General features: G+C 34.3%; 1 protein-coding gene across 12 annotated transcripts in view; it reads right to left on the bottom strand.

The window, feature by feature from the left end:
• Positions 1 to 21583, bottom strand: part of PTPN4 (protein tyrosine phosphatase non-receptor type 4) — a 180516-nt gene that overhangs the window by 123488 nt on the left and 35445 nt on the right. For 9 of the 12 annotated variants that reach the window (XM_081260413.1, XM_081260419.1, XM_081260408.1 and 6 more), the window contains one exon: positions 9387 to 9541. In XM_081260413.1, coding sequence (XP_081116539.1) covers positions 9387 to 9541 — 155 coding nt within the window. Of the gene's footprint in view, positions 1 to 9386; positions 9542 to 19922; positions 19998 to 21583 lie in introns of those variants that run through there. The other 3 variants (XM_081260414.1, XM_081260406.1, XM_081260412.1) reach the window with 3 other exon arrangements.

Genomic DNA, 21583 nt, shown 5'->3' with positions numbered 1-21583 from the left:
TAAAATGGGCAAGAGACTTCGACAGCCTTTACCCTAAAGATGACCAACAGGCTCAAGCAAAAATTAAAGGTTATAGGACAGGAAAAAGAGAAAGCAGATACCAATCAAAGAAACCTGCAGAAAGTTTTTAAATCAAATAAACCAAATTTATAGCATTAAATGCTTATACTAGAAAAAATAAAGATTGCAAGTCAATAACCTAGGCTTCTACCTTGGGATATTAAAAAAGAGCTAAATTAAACCAAAGTAAGAGAAGAATGAAAATAATAAGAACAGAAATTGATGCAACTAAGGAGTTAAATAATTGTAGGGTGATTTTACAAAATCAATAAAATTGATAACATACTAGCTAGAGAGTGAGTGAGCAGTACTATCAGAAAAGAACTACAGACACTAATACAGATTCTACAGATAAGAAAGGAATACTACAAAATATTGTATGTGCACTATTCAGATAAAATATGACTATTTAGGTAAAATGGACCAATTTCTTAAAAGACACAAATTATCAAAGCTAGCTGGAAAAAAAAATACCCCCCCCACACATTCTACCAAACATTTCAGGAGGAAATAATACCAATTCTATACCATCTTTTCCAGAAAACATAAGAGAAAGAAACATTTCACAATTAATTTTATGAGACTAACATTAACCTGATACTAAAAGACAAAACATTACAAGAAAATAAAACTATATAATAACAACCCCAGTAAACACAGACACAAAAATTCTCAACATAGGATTAGCAAAATCAAATCCAGCAAAATGTGAAAAGGATTATAGATCATGACCAAGTTCTGTTTAGTCTAGGAATGCAAGGCTGGTTCAACAATCAAAAACCGATCACTGTAATTCACTATACTAGGGAACTAAATAAGAACTTGAGCCAATGATCATGAAGAAAAAAACATGGTGAAATTCAACATCCATTCATGGTAAAAACTGTTGCTAAAGTAGGCACAGAAGAGAACTTCCTTAAATAGATAAAGGGCATCTACAAAACATCTTAAGCTATCATGCTCAAATGTAAGACTCAACACTTTGCTACTAAATTGAAAACACAAGAAATATTTCCATTCTCATCACTCCTATTTATCCCTTAGTGTAGCCAGAAAAGAAAGGAATGGGAAAAAAGGAAACACATTCCTTTTGAAATTAAAAGCAACTTCCTCATAACTGCTTTTATATCCTCAGGGTGAGGAAAAACAGGAAGGAAATTAAGACTGACTTGTTCTCTTGCTAAGCACAGCCTAGCTAAATCTACATATGTATAGCACTTGGCTTTAATTTCTACAAGGCTTCTGTGGGTAAAGGGAGAAGCAAACTAACTGCTTCTCCCCAATTTTATCAAACTGCATAAAATTCACTTTTTATGAGAGTGGCTGAATATGGGCTGCCTGTGAGAAGGAAAGTGGAAGGAAGGGAGAGAGAAAGGAAATCTGTATTTTCAAATAAAATGTCTTATAAAAAATTCAATGGACTCTACACAAAAGGTCTTAGAATTGAGTTTAGTGAGTCAGTACAAGGTCCATTTACAAAGTCAACTATATTTCCATATATAAGTAATAAATAGTTGGAAATCTAAATTTTAAAAATGATAATAGAATATAAAAAACCCACTTAGATATAAATCTAGCAAAATCTGTTCAGGATCAAGATGCTATAAACTCATACACTAATCAAATAAACAAATAAGGCAACATGCCATGTATATGGATCAGATGACACATTTTGCTGAGATACCTATGCTCTCTAAATTGATGTATATAGGTTCAACACAATCAATTCTCAACCTGAATCCCAGTAGGATTTGTTGGAGATATAGAAAATCTGATTCTAAAATATATATGGAAAGAAATAGGTACAAGGTAAAAGTTATTAAGTCAAGGTTATCTTTTGGAAAAGAAAAATAGATTTGGAGAAAAAAAGTGGTGGACTTACATTACCTAATTTCAAGAATTTGTATAAGTATAATCAAGACATGGGGTTTTAGAAAGAGTAAATACACAGATCAGGGAAACAGAACATAAAACACACAAATGGACCCATGCAAATTCAGAGGTCACCAAAATATGGCTCAAAGCCCAAATCCGGCATTTATTTTTAGTATAGCCCTTGAGGCCAAGTTCTAACATTTCTAAGGGGTTGTTAAAAAAACAACAAAGAAGAACAGGTAACAGATCATTTTGGGTGCTCAATGCCTAAAATACTTACGTAATCTTTTATAGAATTTGTCAGACCATATAAAAATAGACTTCAAATGGATCATAGATCTAAATGTGATACGTAAACCATGAAACTTTTACAAGGAAACATATGAATTCCCTCACCTCTCACTGGAAATCAAACCTAGGGCATCAGGCATGTTATGCAAGTGTTCTACCACTAAGCTAAACACCCACCTCTAAGGAAACTATATTTTATTGGTGTATTATAGTTGAATGTCATGGGATTTGTTGTTTACATTCGTACATGCACACAATGTAACAAAATAATTGAGCCAATATAATTTCCCAGCATTTCCCCCTTTCCTCCCCTCCTTCCTGCCCTTGGTCCCTTTTTTCTACTCTACTGATCTCACTTAGACTTTCATAAGACCCCACCACCACCTTTCTTTTATTTTCTTTTTACCTTGGTTTCGAGAAAGAGTTTTTCTTTCTTTAAAAAGAAAAAAAAAAAAACACTTAATGTCTCATGGGTATAAATGTATTTTTCTCAGAAAATCCCCTTTTCTTTTTCTTTTTTAATTCAAGGATGAGTCTTTTTTTAATTTTCTTTCCTTTTTTTTTCTTTTTTCTTTCCTTTTTTCCTGTACATCCATGTTCACAGCAGTATTAATTCACAATTGACAAAAGAAGAAAATAACCTAGGGTCTATCAACAGAAGGATGGATAAACAATATGTGATAATAAAACACATGGAAAATTATTCAGGAATAAAAGGGCAAATTCATAGGGATGGAAAAGTAGAATTGAGGTTACTATGGGCTGGGAAAAATTAGTATTTGTACAATGGGTACAGAATTTGATGAAAAAGTTAAGAAAATAGATAACGGTGATGGTTGTACAACACTGTAAATATACTCAATACCACTGTATTGTACTCTTTAATTTAAATGGTCAATTTTATGTTGTGTACAAAAGAAATACTTTTTTTGTAGGGGGCAATGCTAGGGATTGAACTTGGGGCCACATGCATGCTAGGCAAATGCTCCAACTGGGCTACACCCTTAACCCCTTAAAACGTGTTTAAAGATTTTTTTTAAAATGAGCCAAAGAACTGAACAAAAGTTTAAAAGGTTATATCATAGGTGATGATGACACTAGGAGAAACAAAGACTAAAGTTCAATGGGGAGATGACAATGATTTTAGGATCTGATAAATGTGAATACAGGTTATTTACTGCAATCTAACAAGCCACATCAAAACAGTATGTTAAAATGGTATGTTAATAACTTCCTAAGTTCATTTAATTAAGTCTCACTCAATGAATTTCATATGGAGCAGTAACATGGTCAGGAATCGCCTCAGAGGTATCTTCGCTCACATGTCTAATATCTAGGCCATCTTTTTCTCTATATGCCATCTACCTGGGTCTCCACCAGTGTGGCCTCAAGGGAGTCAGCCTTCTTAACATTGCAGCTAGACACACTCCCAGAATGAGTTAACCACAAGACAGCAGCAGAAGCTGAACAATATATTCTAACAAATCCCAGAAAGTCCTCTAACATCTCTTCCATTAGATTCTACTGTGCAAGAAATCCAAAGGATCACCAAGTTTCAAATGAAGGGATTACATACCCTCTCACTCTCTTGGCCAAAAAAACCAAACAAACAAACAAAAAAACTTACAAAAAATTAAATGTAATCTTAAAACCACTGTAAGTTTCTTTGGGATGTCTTTGGAGTTTCAAGTTATAGAAAGATATCAAGACTGAGGGCTGGGGTTGTGTGGCTTAGTGGTAGAGCACTTGCCTAGCATGAGTGAGGCAATTGGGTTTGTTCCCCAGCATCACATAAAACAAACAAACAAAAAAAAACTAAATAAACAAAATAAAGGTATTGTGTCCAACTACAACTAAAAATATATATTTTTAAATAAATGACAGTGGAATGTATTATAATTCATATTACACATATATAGTACAATTTTTCATATCTCTGGTTGTATATAAAGTATATTCATACCAATTCATGTCTTCATACATGCACTTTGGATAATGATGACCATCACATTCCACCATCATTGCTAACCCCCTGCCCCCTCTTTTCCCCTCCCACCCCTCTTCCCTATCTAGAGTTCATCTATTACCCCATGCTCCCCCTCCCTACCCCACTATGAGTCGGTCTCCTTATATCAGAGAAAACATTTGGCATTTGTTTTTTGGGGATTAGCTAACTTCATTTAGCATTATCTTCTCCAATTCCAACCATTTACCTGCAAATGCCATGATTTTATTCTCAAAATTTTATTGCTGAGTAATATTGCATTGTATATATATGCCACATTTTTTTTTATCCATTCATTTACTGAAGGGCATCTAGGTTGGTTCCAGAGTTTAGCTTTTTTTTTTTTTTTTTGCTATATTGTGAACTATGCTGTAAAATATTTTTGAATAATGAAACATAAAAAAGGAGAAAGATATCAGGACTGAATATAATAGATATGATAATCTTTAGCAACTGAAAAGAATGAAAGTAAAAGAAACAAAAATCAATGGTAAATCTTCAAGGAACATTAAAATACAAGGAATAGGTGAGGCAGATCCAGAATGTGATTGGAGAACAGAGCTTTTTTGAAGTAAGGAGAGGTTAACGGTTGTAAAGCCTTCTAGAGGACAAACAAAATGAGCCCTGATAAACTGATGAATTTCTTAACTAGATAATAATCAATGAGGAAGCAGTTTGGGTAGAAGAATGAATATTGAAGCAAGATTGCAATATTTACATGCTTGATGACAAAGTGTGACTTTGTTATATTCTCCCCCCCAAAAGTACAATGGAAATGAGAGGTAAACAAAAAAATAAAATAAAAAACTGTTTTGGTTCTGGGGTTCTGAACCCAGGGTTGCTTTACCACTGAGCTATATCTCCATCCCTTCTTATTTTGACACAGGATCTTGCTAAGTTGCTAAGGCTGGCCTCAAACTTGTGATCCTCCTGCTTCAACCTCCAGAGTTGCTGAGATTCCCTGAGCCACCACACCCAGCCCAAAATATAAAATCTTTATGTTAATGCAATGTGATTTCAAATTGTATTACATATAACTACCCATTTTTTAAATTATTTTTAAGAAAAAATAATTTTTTAAGGAAAAACAATTTGCTGTTTAAAAGTGTTTAAACCTTCAGTTAAATGAGATAGACTGGACATGTCTACTTATTCTTTCTGGAAAGCCCATTTGTTTGTGGAAAAAAAGAAAGCTGTTAAAACCACAAGAACAACAGAGGAGAAGATATCAGAGATATTAACACACTCCAGAAGATGGAAATAACATCAAAGAGACAGCAGAGCTAATTCAAATATCCACAAAGAATACCAACAAGAAGCAAATCCAACAGAGAAGCCCCCAATAGAGACACAAGTATCAAGAAACGGCAGGATAAAGCACAAGGCTAAAAACAGTAAGGGAAGTAAGTGGTTGAAATCTATGCACAAGTCAGTTATATTCTTTGGTTCTCAATTGCATTCATTTGAACAAAATGACTATACCTCAAAGGTCAGGTAAGACAGACTACGTCACAGATCAAGTATAGAGCAGAACAGAATGCAAATCTTGTCCTTCAGATCCTATGGCCCATGCAGTTTTTTACTATACTATGCTGTCTCCCTACACCACAGTGCTTCCTGTCTCAGTTGTTTGTACAGCATTTTAAGTCTTAATTTTTACATCACTTTATGCTTAGATTATCTGTTTGTGATATCTAAATAGCCTACAATCCAGGACTACATAAATCTAGACAGGTATCCTAGAATCTATCCTCAATACCTAAAATCCAGGGACAGATCTATTTAGTTCTTTGCAGAACCAGTGTTTTTTCCGCGTGAGGTATTCTTAATAAAGAAAAATGCAAATTATCCCATAGTGATTCAAAGTTGAATGATATCAATAAATATTGACATGGGCTAGGGGTATAGCTTGATGGTAGAGTACTTGTCTACCACAAAAATAAAGAAAAAAATAATATATAGTAAGTCGTTAAAAATTACTGCTAAAATTAAGTATTAAATTTATTAAGTGCCTATCTATCTCCAAATCCATTACTTGAGGAAAAAACAAAAACAAGCAAACTTAAATAACTTGTTAGAACAGCCAAAACTATAAGCTTTAAAGCATATCATAAACAAACCAAAGGAAGCACCAAAAGGAAATGCCTGAACATTCAGAAAAAATTTATCATAACATTAGTAATTCCTCATATGTAACACCTGTTGCTTTTCTTTGTGGAAACTAAACAAACTGATACAGAAAAAATTGTGTGTAGAATTCAAAAGACTAATGAAAAAGCAGTCCTAACACATTACTAAGAAAAATAACTTTCTGGGCACAGAGGCACACACCTGAAATTCCACACACTTGGGAGGCTAAAACAGGAGGATTGAGAGTTCGAGGCCAACCTTAGCAACTTAGTGAGAATCTGTCTCAAAATAAAAAGGGCTGGACATGTAATCCCCAATGCTATCAAAATAAGGAAGGGAGGGAGGGAGAGAGAGAGGGAGGGAAAAGCTGAATCAATATACATCTAATTTTCAGACAACAGATAATAACCTATGCAGGGCTATGATAGTTGGGAGAAAAAAAAATTGAATGAATCTAGTTCCAGGCTGGTTTTCACCTTGAGGGTATTTTCCAATACCTTTATAGAGAAAGAAAGTCCAAGTACCAAGTAGCAAGCAGTCTTGCTATGATGAGAAAATGAGAATTAATGTTTGTGGCTACTAAGGCAGCTGGGTGACCAGGTGAGGGCAAGATAGATGTCTCCACCAATGGGCATATGGACAGACTATATTTTCCTAACAAGTCCACAGCAGTATTTCTGATCACATGATCCTCCAGAACCTTGTCACTTTTTTCAAAAGACAGCACATTTATCTTTCTTTTACTGTGAGTGTGCCTTTTTTGAAAACTTTGACAAGCAAAATATGGTGAAAATAACATTACAAGACTTCCAAGCGTCAGCTAAGAAAAGGTAATATGGCTACAGTCTCTCTTTCTCTCTCTCTTTTTTTTTTTTTTTTTGGTTCCTGGGATTGAACTTGGGGGCACTTGGCCACTGAGCCACATCCCCAGCCCTATTTTTGTATTTTATTTAGAAATAGGGTATATCACTAAGTTGCTTAGTACCTTGCTTTTGCTGAAGCTGGCTTTGAACCCATGATCCTCCTTGTTTCAGCCTCCCGAGCTGCTGGGATAACAGGCTTGCATCACCACGCCCAGCCAGTCTGACTTTTTATGTAAGAGTGCTCACTCTTGGAAACCAGCTACTGTGCTATGAAGCAGCCCAAGGTAAACAAAGTGGTCATATATAGATGCTTCAGTCCCAGCTGAGGTTTCCCTGTTTGTGGATAGTCTCCAGCCTTTGAGTCTTTCAGCTGAGGCCTGACATATAATGGAGCAGACAGAGCATTCATGTGTGAATCCCCAAATAACAAACAGAATTCCTGGGGATAATAAATGGTTGAGTTTTTTATTGTTGCTGTTTTTGGTACCTACTTGAAAGGCTGAGGCACTTAACCACTGAGCCACATCCCTGGCCCATTGTTTGTTTGGTTCTTTTTTGGGGGGTAGGGGGCGGTGGACAAGGTCTTGCTGATAATTTGATAATTAAAGTTATCAAAAGAAAAATTATGCTAGATGGGAAACACAGAGAATCCTTTTATGATACTATGAAACAAATACAAACTGTAAGTTAAAATGAAAACAAAATATTAACTAATATCAACTTACAACAAGAGTTTTTTTAAGTTTATGACCCTCAACTAGCAAGCTAGTTAGGAATTTGAGACCTCTGATCCTGGTTTTCTAAATCTAATGAGTTAATATCAGGAAAAAGAGTACCATTTTTTATACCAGTTGTTTGATACTTAAAGAGTTTCCATTAATCAGAAATTTTTAAAGCAAAATTTCCTTCATTTCATAATAATTTTGCATAGCAACCTATACTCCAACTAACTATTAGTAGATGATAGAATAGAAATAAAAATTAGAAGTTCAACATTTTAGAAAAGACATACTGAATTGTTGTATATACTAAAAATATCTCAAAGGTTATTAATGTGCCTTTCATCAATCTGCAGTCTCTTTTCTGATGTGAAATAGCTTGGAATTTAGGATAAATTAGCAATTATGCTGTACAGTAATATACAACAGTTTGAACTTAAGAAACCGATAAATAAAGATGAACATTTTCAATTACTCAGAAGAAAACAGCTATGTCATAGTGAATACTTGGAAATGAGTAATTCCAGTTTAAATATTAATATTAAAAACTATTATTTTCATAATATTAAATTTCAGGGTGTGATAACAGTACTATATTAATTCAGGAGTCTCTTTGGATGCTAAAGTACTATGGATGAAATCTACTACTTTGAGAAAGTTCGGGGAAAAAAAAAAGCAAATGTGCAAAATGTTAATATAAGTTCAACACAGTAAATCCTTTTATGATACTCTCAAACATGTTGGTAAAGGGCATGGGGTATTTATTGTACTATTTTTTTAATTCTTTCTTTATGTTTAAAATTTTTAAAATAAAAAGGGGGGAATGCATCCTTGTTTGTATATCAACATGTGTACAAGAATGTTCAGTGCAACAGCCCAAAGTAGAAACAATCCAAATATATAAACAATAAATTGACAAGCAGATAAATAAGTGGTTAAACTGTGACATATTCATACAAAAGGCAATTGTCTAGCAATGAAAATGAACTATTATTATTAATACCACATGGATGAAACTCACAAGTAACAATGAGCAAATGAAGCTAGACACAAATTGCATAAACAAATATTAAGATAATACTCAGTTAAGAGCAGGAATATCAATTATCTTTATTTAGCAAAAGTTTTACAGATAGTTCAAGAAAGACTACAATGGAAACATATAAGTTATGTTAGAGAACAAATTCCATTCAGGTACCTTCAACCACCCACATACTATTTCTGGTTTGTTAACAGTGTTCAGTGGGCAAGATTTTTTTAAAACACCCAATTTGAATGAGAACACATACCTAACACAAACCTGTACCAAAGACTTTCATATCTGAATAACTTTTCAAACTAACAACTTAATGATTCTAGTTTTAAAATACATTTAAATTCAGACTAAAAAGTAGTTATGATGATGATAATGATGATTCGAAGAAGAAAAAATAATATACTTACATTAACTTTGAAAGCTTGTACAGTGTTATCCAGAAGAAGGATGTTGCAAACCACCTCTGTATTCTGTCTGTCTCGGGCCAACTCTGATGCTCGTACATTGTAGGTTCTGCCAGCAGGCAATCGGAAACGTGAGGTCATTACTGTCCACACAAGATCTAAGTTTTAAAAAAAATCACCAAATAAAAGGACTGTGGAAGACACAATGTTGTTTAAAAGATAATTGTTATTTTTTTTAATTAAAACTTAGGAAACTAACAAATTTTGAAACATTAGGATAAGAACTGTAGGTATAAAAAAATACATATACACACAAATATATATTTCATCATCTAAACAAATATTTATTGCCTTAAAAAAGGCTTTATTTTTAACTGCTCCAAAGAGAATTCAATATTCTAAAATTTCAGGAAGTCACATTACAATTTAAAATACATAAATAAGGGAGAGGGTAATGCCACCTCAAGAAGCTGAATGTTATTCATTGATGCAAGTATTTAAAATCATTGTAGAATGACAAAAGGTAAGATAACTTTTAGGCCATTCCCTAGAAAACTTAAGATTTTAGGAAAACATGGGAGGTTTTCTTTGTTTTTAAATATAACAATAACCTTCATTTCAACTATCCTCAAACGTAGTCCTTACAAAATAAAAACTAGGTTGGGGTTGTGGCTCAGTGATAGAATGCTTGCCTCAAACATGTGAGGTACTGGGTTCGATCCTCAGTACCACATAAAAATAAATAAATAAAGATGTTAAAAAACCAAACCAAAACAAAATAAAATAAAAACTAAAGAGAAAACTTAAGCCTACCAATCTTTGCTTCTGAATTTTTAACCTAAGAAAACAGGAAAAACAGAATGTCTATAGAAGAACAGAAATCATAATGATATCAACTACATGTTAAGACAATGAAGCTGCAGCTCCAATGTTCTGGGGGGAAAAATAATAGAAACACAGGCTTTTATATCCAGAAAACTAACATTCATGTTAGAGAAAACTCAAAACATTTTTCAGATATTCCTTGATTCAACATTTAAAATTCATAAAATTTTTACCTTAAAATCAATTAGATAAACTAAAGTAGGAAGAAATGTAAGTATTTAGGAAGTTTTAATATGGGTAAAGAATAGTAGTAAGCAATGTGAAAATAAGTAAATAAAATAGTAATAATAAAAAAAGAAACATTTCGAATCAGTGGTATTCATTTAAAGTTGATTTCTATTCATGTCAATAGGTAAAAGCTGAAAGTAAAAGTCAACATTATGAAACAAAGAACTGCAGACATTTTATCTTCACGGCCTGTGTTTATAGTATATAACTAAAGGAAGGATGTTCTTTTCCATTACAGGGAGTCTGACAATTAACTGGCATGACCAAGGGTCTTCCCACCCCACCCCCACAAGAAAGCTACATTCCAATTCAAATTATATGAACTTCAAATAGCCACTCTAGGCTGTCCATGGTTTATTATGCTAACTAATCGTGAGAGAGAGAACCCAAAGGAATAATAAGTGATCTTTGTTTCTGAAACAGAAGCCAAAAAACACTACATAACTAAGTTATCTGGGTAAGATGTGCATCATCTGCCCTCCAACTGCAGGAAGATGAACACAGCTGCAGGAAGATGCCCACCAGCTTGGGAACACCCATCAACCACCTATATAAGCTACCTGGATCAAATTTCCCTTAAGAAGGGTGTTAGACACATGATTCCCCTTTCTTCTTATTGAGTCAGTTTTTCAGTTAAGGTCAACTTCCTTGCCTCAGCATCTTTTGTCCCTCGGCTTAATTAGCTGATCCTGAGGGACCAGGTAGACTTTACCTCCAGTAATAATTATATAAGTATAAAAGTAATATGAGAAATAGTTTTAGCATGTTAAGATTCATCAACTACATAAGCAGAATTAATACTGTCAAAATGGCCATATTACCAAAAAGCACTATACATGCAATTCCAATCAAAATCCCAATGACATTCCTCATAGAAATACAAAAAGCAGTCATAAAATTCATCTGGAAAAATAAGAGACTCAGAATAACTAAAGCAAGAAGAGTGAAGCAGGTGGCATCACTATAGCAGACCTTAAACTATACTACAGAGAAATAGTAACAAAAACAGCATGGTATTGGCACCAAAATAGACTGGTAGACCAATGGTACAGAATAGAGACTAACCCACATAATTACAGTTATCTTATATTAGACAAAGGTGCAAAAAACATACATTGGAGAAAAGATAGCCTCTTCAACAAATAGTGCTGGGAGAACTGGAAACCCATATGCAACAAAATGAAATTAAACCCCTATCCTCACCATACACAAAACTCAACTCACGGTGGATTCAGGACCTAGGAATTAAACCAGAGACCCTGTGTCTAACAGAAGACAAAGAAGGCCCCAATCTCCGTCATACTGGACTAGGACCCTACTTCCTTAATAAAACTCCTATAGCGTAAGAATTAAAATCAGTAATTAATAAATGGGATGGATTCAAACCAAAAAGCTTCTTCTCAGCAAAAGAAACAATCAACAAGGTAAACAGAGAGCCTATAGCTTGGGAGCAAATTTTTTCCACTTGCACATCAGAGCACTAATCTCTAGGGTATATAAAGAAATCAAAAAGCTAAACACCAAAATAACAAATAACCCAATCAATAAATGGGCCAAGAAACTGAACAGACACTTCTCAGAAAGTGATATACAACCAACCAACAAATATATGAAAAAATGTTCAACATCTCTAGCTATTAGAGAAATGCACATCAAAACTCCAGTCAGAATTGCAGCTATTAAGAATACTAACAACAACAAGTATTGGCGAGGATGTGGGGAAAAGGGCACACTCATACATTGCTGGTGGGACTGCAAAATGGTGCAGCCAATATGGAAAGCAGTTTGGAGATTCCTTGGAAAACTTGGAATGGAACCACCATTTGACCCAGTTATTCCACTCCTTGGTCTATATCCAAAGGAATTAAAAACAGCAGACTACAGGGACATAGCCACATCAATGTTTATTACAGCACAATTCACAATTGCTAAACTGTGGAACCAACCTAGATGCCCTTTGGTAGATGAATGGATAAAGAAAATGTGGTATTTATACACAACAGAATATTACTCAGCAATACAAGAGAATAAAATCATGGCATTGGAGAATATAATGCTAAGTGAAGTAAGCCAATCCCAACAAAACAAATGCCAAATGTTTTCTCTAATATAAGGAGGGTGATTCATAGTTGGGTTGGGAGGGGAAGCATGGGAGGAATAGACAAACTCTAGATAGAGCAAAGGAGAGGGAGGGGAAGAAAGGGGGCAAGGGGTGTAAAAAAGATAGTGGAATGAGATGGATCTCATTACCCTAAGTATATGTATGAAGACAACGAATGGTGTGAATATACTTTGTATACGACCGAAGATATGAAAAAATATGCTCCATATGTATAATATGAAATGTAATGCATTCTATTGTCATATATAACAATTTAGAATAAAAACATTTTTAAAAAAGAAATAAAAACTCTCTACTCCAAAAAAAGAAAAAATTAAGGCTGGGGTTGTGGCTCGGTGGTAAAGCGCTTTCCTCGAACCTGTGAGGCACTGGGTTTAATCCTCAGCACCACATGAAAATAAATAAGGTATTGTTTCCATCTACAACTAAAAATATTTTTTTAAAAAAGATTCTTATCAAAGTGCATAAATGCATTCTACTGTCATGAATAACAAATTAAAACAAATAAAAAAATTATACAAAGATTCACCAATTAAAAGTCAGCCATTAGCAAAGGAGGGGAAAAAAACAAAACAAAACCATGACTCAAATTGTAAGCTGCCTCCAAGAAACTCTCCACAAATTTAACAATATAGGCAAGTGGAAAGTGCGATTATGGGAAAAGACTTATCAAGGAAACATTAATACACACAAACAGGAGTGCCCATATGGACATCAGATAAAGTCGAATTCAGATTTAGAACAATTAATTCTTGGGAACATGTAGGGATAGTACATAATGATAAAAGTGTCAATTCACCAGGACACAGCAATCCTAACTGTGAATGCACCAACAGAGCTCCAAAATTTATGAAGCAAAAACTGTAGAACTGAAATAAAAACCAGAAATCCATAATTATACATAAGTACAATAGTCTGACACATAAAATGGACAAATTTCTAAAAAGGGACAAAATGCAGAATTTAACCAATATAAAAGATAATTTAAACAGCTCTGTTACTATTTTAAAATTTGAATTTATAATTTTAAAACTTCCAATAACTCTTCAGACCCAGATGGCTTCACTGGAGGATTATACCAACTACTTAACAAAAAGTTAATAACCACTTCTACACAATCTATTCCAGAGAGCAAAAGAGGAAAGAACCCTTCTCAACTCATTTTATGGGACCAGTATTATCCTGCAAATTAACAGAATTTTTAAAAAATCACAATATTTCCAACCAAAGCAGAAAAGCATGACAAAATCCACCATCCATTCATGATAAAAATTCTCAAAATCTAGAAATAAAGGGAACCTTCTTCAACATAATTAAAGATGTCTACAAAAAAAAAAAAAAAAACAAAAAACCTACAGCTAGCATTACACATAATGATTCGCTAAAACCTGAATGTCTTCTCCCAGGAACAAAACAAGGATGGGAGTTTGCTCTCACCACTTGACTCAACTTAAAGCTGTAAGTCCTAACCAGGGCAATAAAGTAAGGGGGAAAAGCATAAACAGGAAGAAATAAAACTTACTATTTGCAGATGACATGAAGTCTATGTAGAAAACCTCAAGGAATCTACAAAACACTTGAAGTAGTGAGTTTAGCAAGGTCGCAGGATACACTAACATACAAAAATCAACTTCATTTGCTTCTACTGGAAACAAATATGCGGAGTCAAATTTAAAATGTAACCCCATTTCAACTACTAAACAAAAAATTAAAAAGTGTAAATCTAACAAAACACAGAAATTCTATGCTAAAAACTAAAACAATGTTGACAAATATCAAAGATCTATATAAATAGAGAGACATAATATGTTCATGAATTGGAAGACTGAATATAATAAAGATGTCGATTCTCTCCAAATTCCTAGTAGGCTTTTTCTGCAGATAAGAGATTATTCTAAATTTATATGGAAAAGCAAAGGAAATAGCTGGGCATGGTGGCACACACCTATAATCTCAGTGACTCAAGAGGTTGAGGAAGGAGCATCACAAGTTTGAGGTCAGCCTTAGCAACTCAGTGAGACTCTGTCTCAAAATTTAAAAAGGGCTAGTGATGTGGCCCAATGGTAAACATCCTGGGTTTAATTGCCAATGGGGGGGGGGGCGCGGGGGGAAGAGCAGGGAAGCAAAGCAATCAGAATAGTTAAAAAAGAAAATTATTTTGAAAAAAGAAAAAAAAAAAAAGGGAACAACTCTACTCCTACCCCAAATAAGAACAAAGTAGGAATCATCACTCCCAGATTTTATGATTTAATATGTAGCTACAGTAATCAAGACTGTGGTAATAGCAGCAGAGATACACGGGTCAGTGAACTAAAATAAGTACAGGCAATTGATTTTTAACAAAGGTGCAAAAGCCATTCAATGAAGAGATGCCATTTTTAACATACAGTGCTGGAAAAGTCGGCTATACCCAAAATAAAAAAGGAGCCTCAACCTAAACCTCATAGAGAAAGTTACTCATTGAATCAAATTTACATTTAAAACCTAAAACTGCAAAACTTCCAGTAGAAAACATCACCCGCTCCCTGCTAAAAATAAAAAAAAGCCAGGTGCAGTGGCACAAGCCTGTAATCCCAGTAGCTCAGGAGGCTGAGGCAGGAGAATCACAAGTTCAAAGCCAGCCTCAGCAAAACCAAGGTGCTAATCAACTCAGTGAGACCCTTTCTCTAAATAAAATACAAATTAGGGCTGGGGATGAGGCTCAGTGGTCAAGTGCCCCTAAATTCAATCCCCAGTGGCCAACCCTACCTACCCCCCACCGCCACCAAAAAAAGAAAAACATGAAAAAATCTTCAGTACCTACACTTGGTGAAATGTTCTTAGATGTGACACCAAAAGCATGATTCATAAACGTAAAAAAAAAAAAAACAAAAAAACCTGACAAACTGGGTATTTCATCAAAACTTCAAAATTCTGCCAGGCATGGTGGAGCATGCCTGTAATCCCAAGGATTGGGAGGCTGAGGCCCTAAGCAATTCAGTGACAAATCTAAATAAAATATTTTAAAAGGGCTGGGAATGTGGCTCAGTGGTTAAGGACCCGTGGGTTTAATTGAGGGTACTCCCCCTGAAAAAAAAAACCTTTAACATTCGGTGCAAAAGACATTAAGAGGACAAAAACTTTGAAACTACAGACTATGAAAAATTTTTATAAACTACTTATCTGACTAGTATCTAGAATATCTAATGAACTCTCAAAGTGCGATTGTTAGAAAACAAATAGAAAATGAGCTAAAAACATGAAGAGACATTTCAAATAAAATATTCAGATGCCAATTAAGTACATAAAAAATGTTCAATATCATTAGAGAAATGAAAATTTAAGATTATGAGATATCATTTATATACTTATGTGAGTAGTAAAATATAAAATAAATAATGACAATTTTACAAAAATGCAGGAAAACTGGATTTCTCTAACAAAATCCTGAAAAAGTCAGCTCTCCATATCTGTGGATTCTGCACCACTGGATTCAACCAATCATGCATAGAAAATATTCAGAAAAATTGTGTCCGTACTGAACATGTAACATGTTTTTTTCTTATTATTCCCTAAATATTACAGGATTACAACCATTTTCATAACATTTATTTGTATTAAGTATATACTAGAAATGATTAAAGTATACAAGAGGATGTGTGCAGATTTTATGCAAATACCACACTACTTTATATAAGGAATCTGGGCACCCTCAGATGGGCACCCTCAGATTTGCTGGTCCTGGAACTTCTGGGGTCCTAGAACTAATCCCCCATAGATACCAGAGGATGACTGTATATTCAACTCAAATATTCTCGTATAAATGAGGGGGAGATGTTAAGAATAATGAGTGCATCTCTTTCAATGAAAAGAACATAATGGGACCAAAGGCTTTTTAAAAGAATCTAGAGGAACTGTGCAGACTGTATCATAAAGTGTGATGTCAGTTGTAGATATTTTTTTGTGTGTGTGTACGTTCCCTTTCCAATGGCCAACTTTAAAACTAAAAAATAAATAAATAAGTAAATAATTGTCATTACCATACATCTTATTTCTGAGGAATCTCCCCCCAACCCTTCCAGTACCAGGGACCTAATCCAGGGGCACACTGTCACATCCTCAGTCCTTTTTATTTTTTGAGATAGGGTCTTGCTGAGTTGCTAAAGGTTTCACTGAGTTGTTGAGTCTGGTGTCAAACTTATGATCTCTTGCCTCAGCCTCCAGAGCTGCTGGGATTAGAGGTGTACTCCACCATGTCTAGCTTCTAAGGACTCATATTAGGTTTATCATTAATTTAAAGAATGTTCTTCGACTGGTTAATTTGTTTGATAATCTTGGATGTATCTGATAATTTGGCAATAAAATATTTCCAAACACCCAAGAAGCAGATGTCTCTGAGATAATCACTCTTATCATTTTATTATTCTTCTGTGCTTCACTTAAGGAGGTTAAAAAAAATGCTAAGACAGAAATTAGTAGTTTGAGCTCTGTTACTACAATCTCTACAGACCAATAAAGGAACAATAAATAACCCTAGTTTCCAATTATGTGAAGCTGAAAAATCACATTCGAATCACATCCTAACAACCTTACCTGCCATAACAACTATTGAGGATTACATAGAGCTATACTTTTAATATCTCCTGAGTCTTATAAGGTTTATTACTGGATCAGAGAGAAGTCCAGGAGGAGCCATACAACAACACATCCAGTAAGCACTTTATAACTATTAACAGTATCTTTTCCATCTTTACAACTAGCACTCCTCTCAATCTACTTTTCTCAATTTTCATAATCAAAACCTTCCATTACTGTCACTATAATTTACATTTGCAGAAACAGAATGTCATTGGAAATAAAGTACGTTTGTATAAATAAAGCAACAAAAGGAAATGGAGTAAAAATTAACTTAGTAGTCTCTTAGTTCTTGAAGTGCATTCCCTAGAAAAGACTAATGTTTTTCATGTTAATATTACATAAATGTTACTTACACAAACCCTAGTTGCATTACTAATTACCTTATACAAAATACTATTCCAATTAAGAAAGCACTGAGTTAGGTTCAGATTCACATTAGGTGTGTTAACATGGAAAAAAACCCTCAGGTATCAATCACTTGAAAGTAACTCAACTACATTTTGTTGACCTCAATGTCCAATTTTTTTTTATATTTATTTTTTTTTTAGTTGTAGTTGGATACAATGCCTTTATTTTACTTATTTATTTTTATGTGGTGCTGAGGAACAAACCCAGGGCCTCGCACGTACTAGGCATGCACTCTACTGCTGAGCCAAAACCCCAACCCTCAATGTCCAATTTTTAACTATGAAAACTATTTTGTCATCTTTTAAAGGCAACTTTTCAATTTGGTGTAATTTACTTCCAAAAAAAAAAAAAAGAAAGAAAGAAAAAAAAAAATAAAAGGTGAAATAAGGAGCTCTGAAAATCTAGTTCTCTACATTAAAGTAAAAAGACAGGGGCTGGGGTTGTGGCTCAGCCGTAGAGCGCTCATCTAGCACGTGCAGGACACCGGGTTCGATCCTCAGCACCACATAAAAATACAGTAAAAGGTACTGTGTCCAACTACAACTAAAACAAAATATATTTAAAAATAAATAAATAAATAAAGTGAAAAGACAACTGACAAACTGTCAAAATTAACATTTCCATACTCTGGAAATTAACAAAATAAATGCAACACTTAGATGTGCTTTAATTCAAGACAAATAGCAGAAACTCAGTAAGAACAACTAACTTTGTAACATTTTAATGTGACTTCTACCCATCTTCTTCCATCAACAAACTAGCAGTCATGATAACTAAAGAAATAAGCGGTTTTGCAATCACTGAATGGGTAGAAAAGGCATGGAACTCGCCAAAAAGTCCTAAGTTGGGAGACTGTCATTATTTGACCATTTCATCAGCTACCTGAAAACTGCTACTTGCACAACATGCGTACTTTACTGGACTCTACCTTTTTACTACCAATCACCTTTCATATAGGCTGCTTTTCAAAAAAATATAAATGGCAATTGTTTAATCTTGCAGTTACCAGAAGTAACCAAAAGATGATCAAAGACAAAAATGAGAAAAGATGGAAAATGATATGTCCAGAAAGGACTCTGAGAAGCTCCAACGTATTTCTGGGAATCCAGAAGGCTACTAGCATGTGCAGAACTGTGCATGCTCAGGAAAGAATGGAGAAGGCTCAAATTTCTCACCTCCTAACCTTGAGGCTCTGCAAAGTCAGGAGTGAAAGCAGGGCTGTAAAATGAACACTGAAAATACCCTGAGCAAAGACTGGAAGCAAGGCTTACTCTTTCAAAATGTTTACGGAAATCTCTGTTCATTCACTGCCTGAGGGCTAAGTTAAATGAGCAAGACAATGGGGCAACCTGTAGTTAACAGAACAGACTTTATAAAATTTATTCAGGAAGGTTACTAAAGAAACAAATAGTAACAAGCAACAAAAACTATAAACCACCCAGCAAGGAAGGAATCTGATTCTAGAACTGTGAAAATACATTTATTTATTTACGTATTTATTTATGGTGCTGGGGACTGAACCAAGGACCCTGTGCATTTGAGGCAGGCACTGTACCAATTGAGCTATATCACCAGCCCTAAAACACAATTTAAAGTGTAGAATCCAACACACAACACAAAATTACCAAATGACAAAAACAAACTAAAAAGCATGAAACTATGATCCACATATAGGGCAATAAAAAGGAATGAATGGAAATTGCCCCAAGGATGTCCAGACATTGAATTTACTAAATAAATAAATAAATAAATCATACTATAACATACTGTAAGTATGTTTAAAAAAAAAAAAACTTACCATGAACTAAACAAAAGCATGAGAATAATATCACACCAAACAGAGTATGAACAAAAAAAATAAAAATTACTTTTTTTTGGTCCTGGGGACTCAATCCTGGGGTACTTTACCACTGAGCTATGCCCCAGAATTTTTTACTTTTTGAGACAGGGTCTCATAAGTTACTGATGCTGTCCTCAGATTTGTTATCTTCTGCTTCACTCTCCCAAAACACTAGGATTTCAGGTTTGCATCACCATGCCTGGCACAGAAGTTACTTTTTAAACAAGCAGTTCAGAATTCTGTAGTTGAAAAAAATAATTTTAAAAATATATTTTTTAAACTAAAATTTTAATGTCAGGGCTCAACAGTAGATTTGAGAAGACAGAAGAGTCAATTGATTTGAAGTTAACTAATAATTTCTAATCTCAACAGAAGGAATAATGAACAAAGAAAAATAAACTGAGGGGCTGGGGTTTTAACTCAGTGGTAGAGCACTCACCTTGTACATGTGAGGCACTGGGTTTAATCCTCATACCACATAAAGATAAAATAAAGGTATGGTGTCCATCTACAACTAAAAAAAAATTTAAATAAATAAACTGAGCCTGAGACATAAGACACCACCAAGCTCATCAACATTATACCTAATAGGACAGACAGAAAGTAAACAGAAAGAAGACAGAATAAAGGCATATAACTTCCTGAACTTGGGTCAGAAAAAGTAAAGTACACATCCAAGATGCTAAATGTTCTCCAACTAGGACTGACTCAAAGATGCTCACCCATAGACACATTGTAATCAAACTGATGAAAGCCAAAGAAAAACAAAATCTTAGGAGCATCAAGAGAGAGAAGAGGCAAAATCTAATCAGGAAAAATGGAGGTAAAAAGGAGTGGGATGATACTAACTACTAAAAAAAAAAAAGAAAAAGACTATCAAGACTGTCAAAAAGAACTCCTTGTACAGTAAAACAATGCTTTAAAAAAATGAAGGATGGGGGTGGGGGGGATAGGAAGGGTAGCAGAATACAATAGACACTGGTATGGCTGTATAACCAATGTGATCCTGCAATCTTTACACGTGGAAAAATAAGATTACGTACCCCATTTGAATCAAATGTATGATATGTCAAGATCATTGTAATGTTATTAGCAACTAATAAAAAAAAAATGAAGGATGGTCTGGGATGCAGCTCAGTGGTGGAACACTTGCCTAGCACACAAAAGACCCCGGGGGGTTCAATCTCCAGCACTGCTTAGAAAGAGACAGACAGATCTGCCCCAGGAAAAAAAAACATTAATAATTGAGACACTGGATAGTAACTCAAATCCACAGGAAAAAATAACTAGTACCTGTAAAGGTAATTAGATGGATAAATATAAACAACAGTAATAAATGTATTTTGTGTTCGTGGTCTTTTAAATCAGATAGGAGGGGAAAGTTACAAACAAACGAACGAACAAACAAACAAAAATATATAAAGGTATAAAGATATAATTCATGTGACAGCAGTATTAAATAAGAAAAAAGGAGGGTGAGCTATTTAATTAGGAACAAAATTTCAACGTTATTGAAATTATCCATAAGTACATGGTTATAAATAAATGTTCATGGAAGTCTCTAAAAAATATAACTCACAGAATAATTAAAACAACAGACTAAAATATATCTATGTAAAATAAACAGCAACAATGGAGGAATACAGGAGACAAAAGATATATAAAAAAAACAAATACAAAATGGTACTGCCTTGTCCATAATTACATTAAATGGTGGATTAAATCTAAAGGCAGAGATTACAAGAATGAATTTTTCAAAACCGGTTCTGATTATATGCTCTCAACAAGACACATTTCTGACTGAAGAATGTAAACAAAGAGAAGGTAAAAGGATATAAAAAGATACACTACAAACTGGGTGTGTTATGCACACCTATAATTCTAGCTACTTGGGAGGCTGACTCAGGAGAATTCTAAATTCAAAGCCAACCTGGTCAATATAGCAAGACCCTGCTCCAAAATTAAATAAAAACAAAGGGCTAGAAGTTAGCTTGGTGGTGGAGAGCATGCTTAGGATGTACAAGGCCCTGGGTTCCACCCAGTACCACATTCACACACACACAAGATATACCACAAAAAACAGTAACCAAATGATTTTGA

Source organism: Spermophilus citellus, assembly GCF_964194105.1.
Source record: "Spermophilus citellus genome assembly, chromosome: 11".
NCBI classification, from domain to species: Eukaryota; Metazoa; Chordata; class Mammalia; order Rodentia; family Sciuridae; genus Spermophilus; species Spermophilus citellus.
The sequence above is the reverse complement of the archived record's forward strand: the minus strand, read 5'-3'. Positions and strand labels throughout refer to the sequence as shown.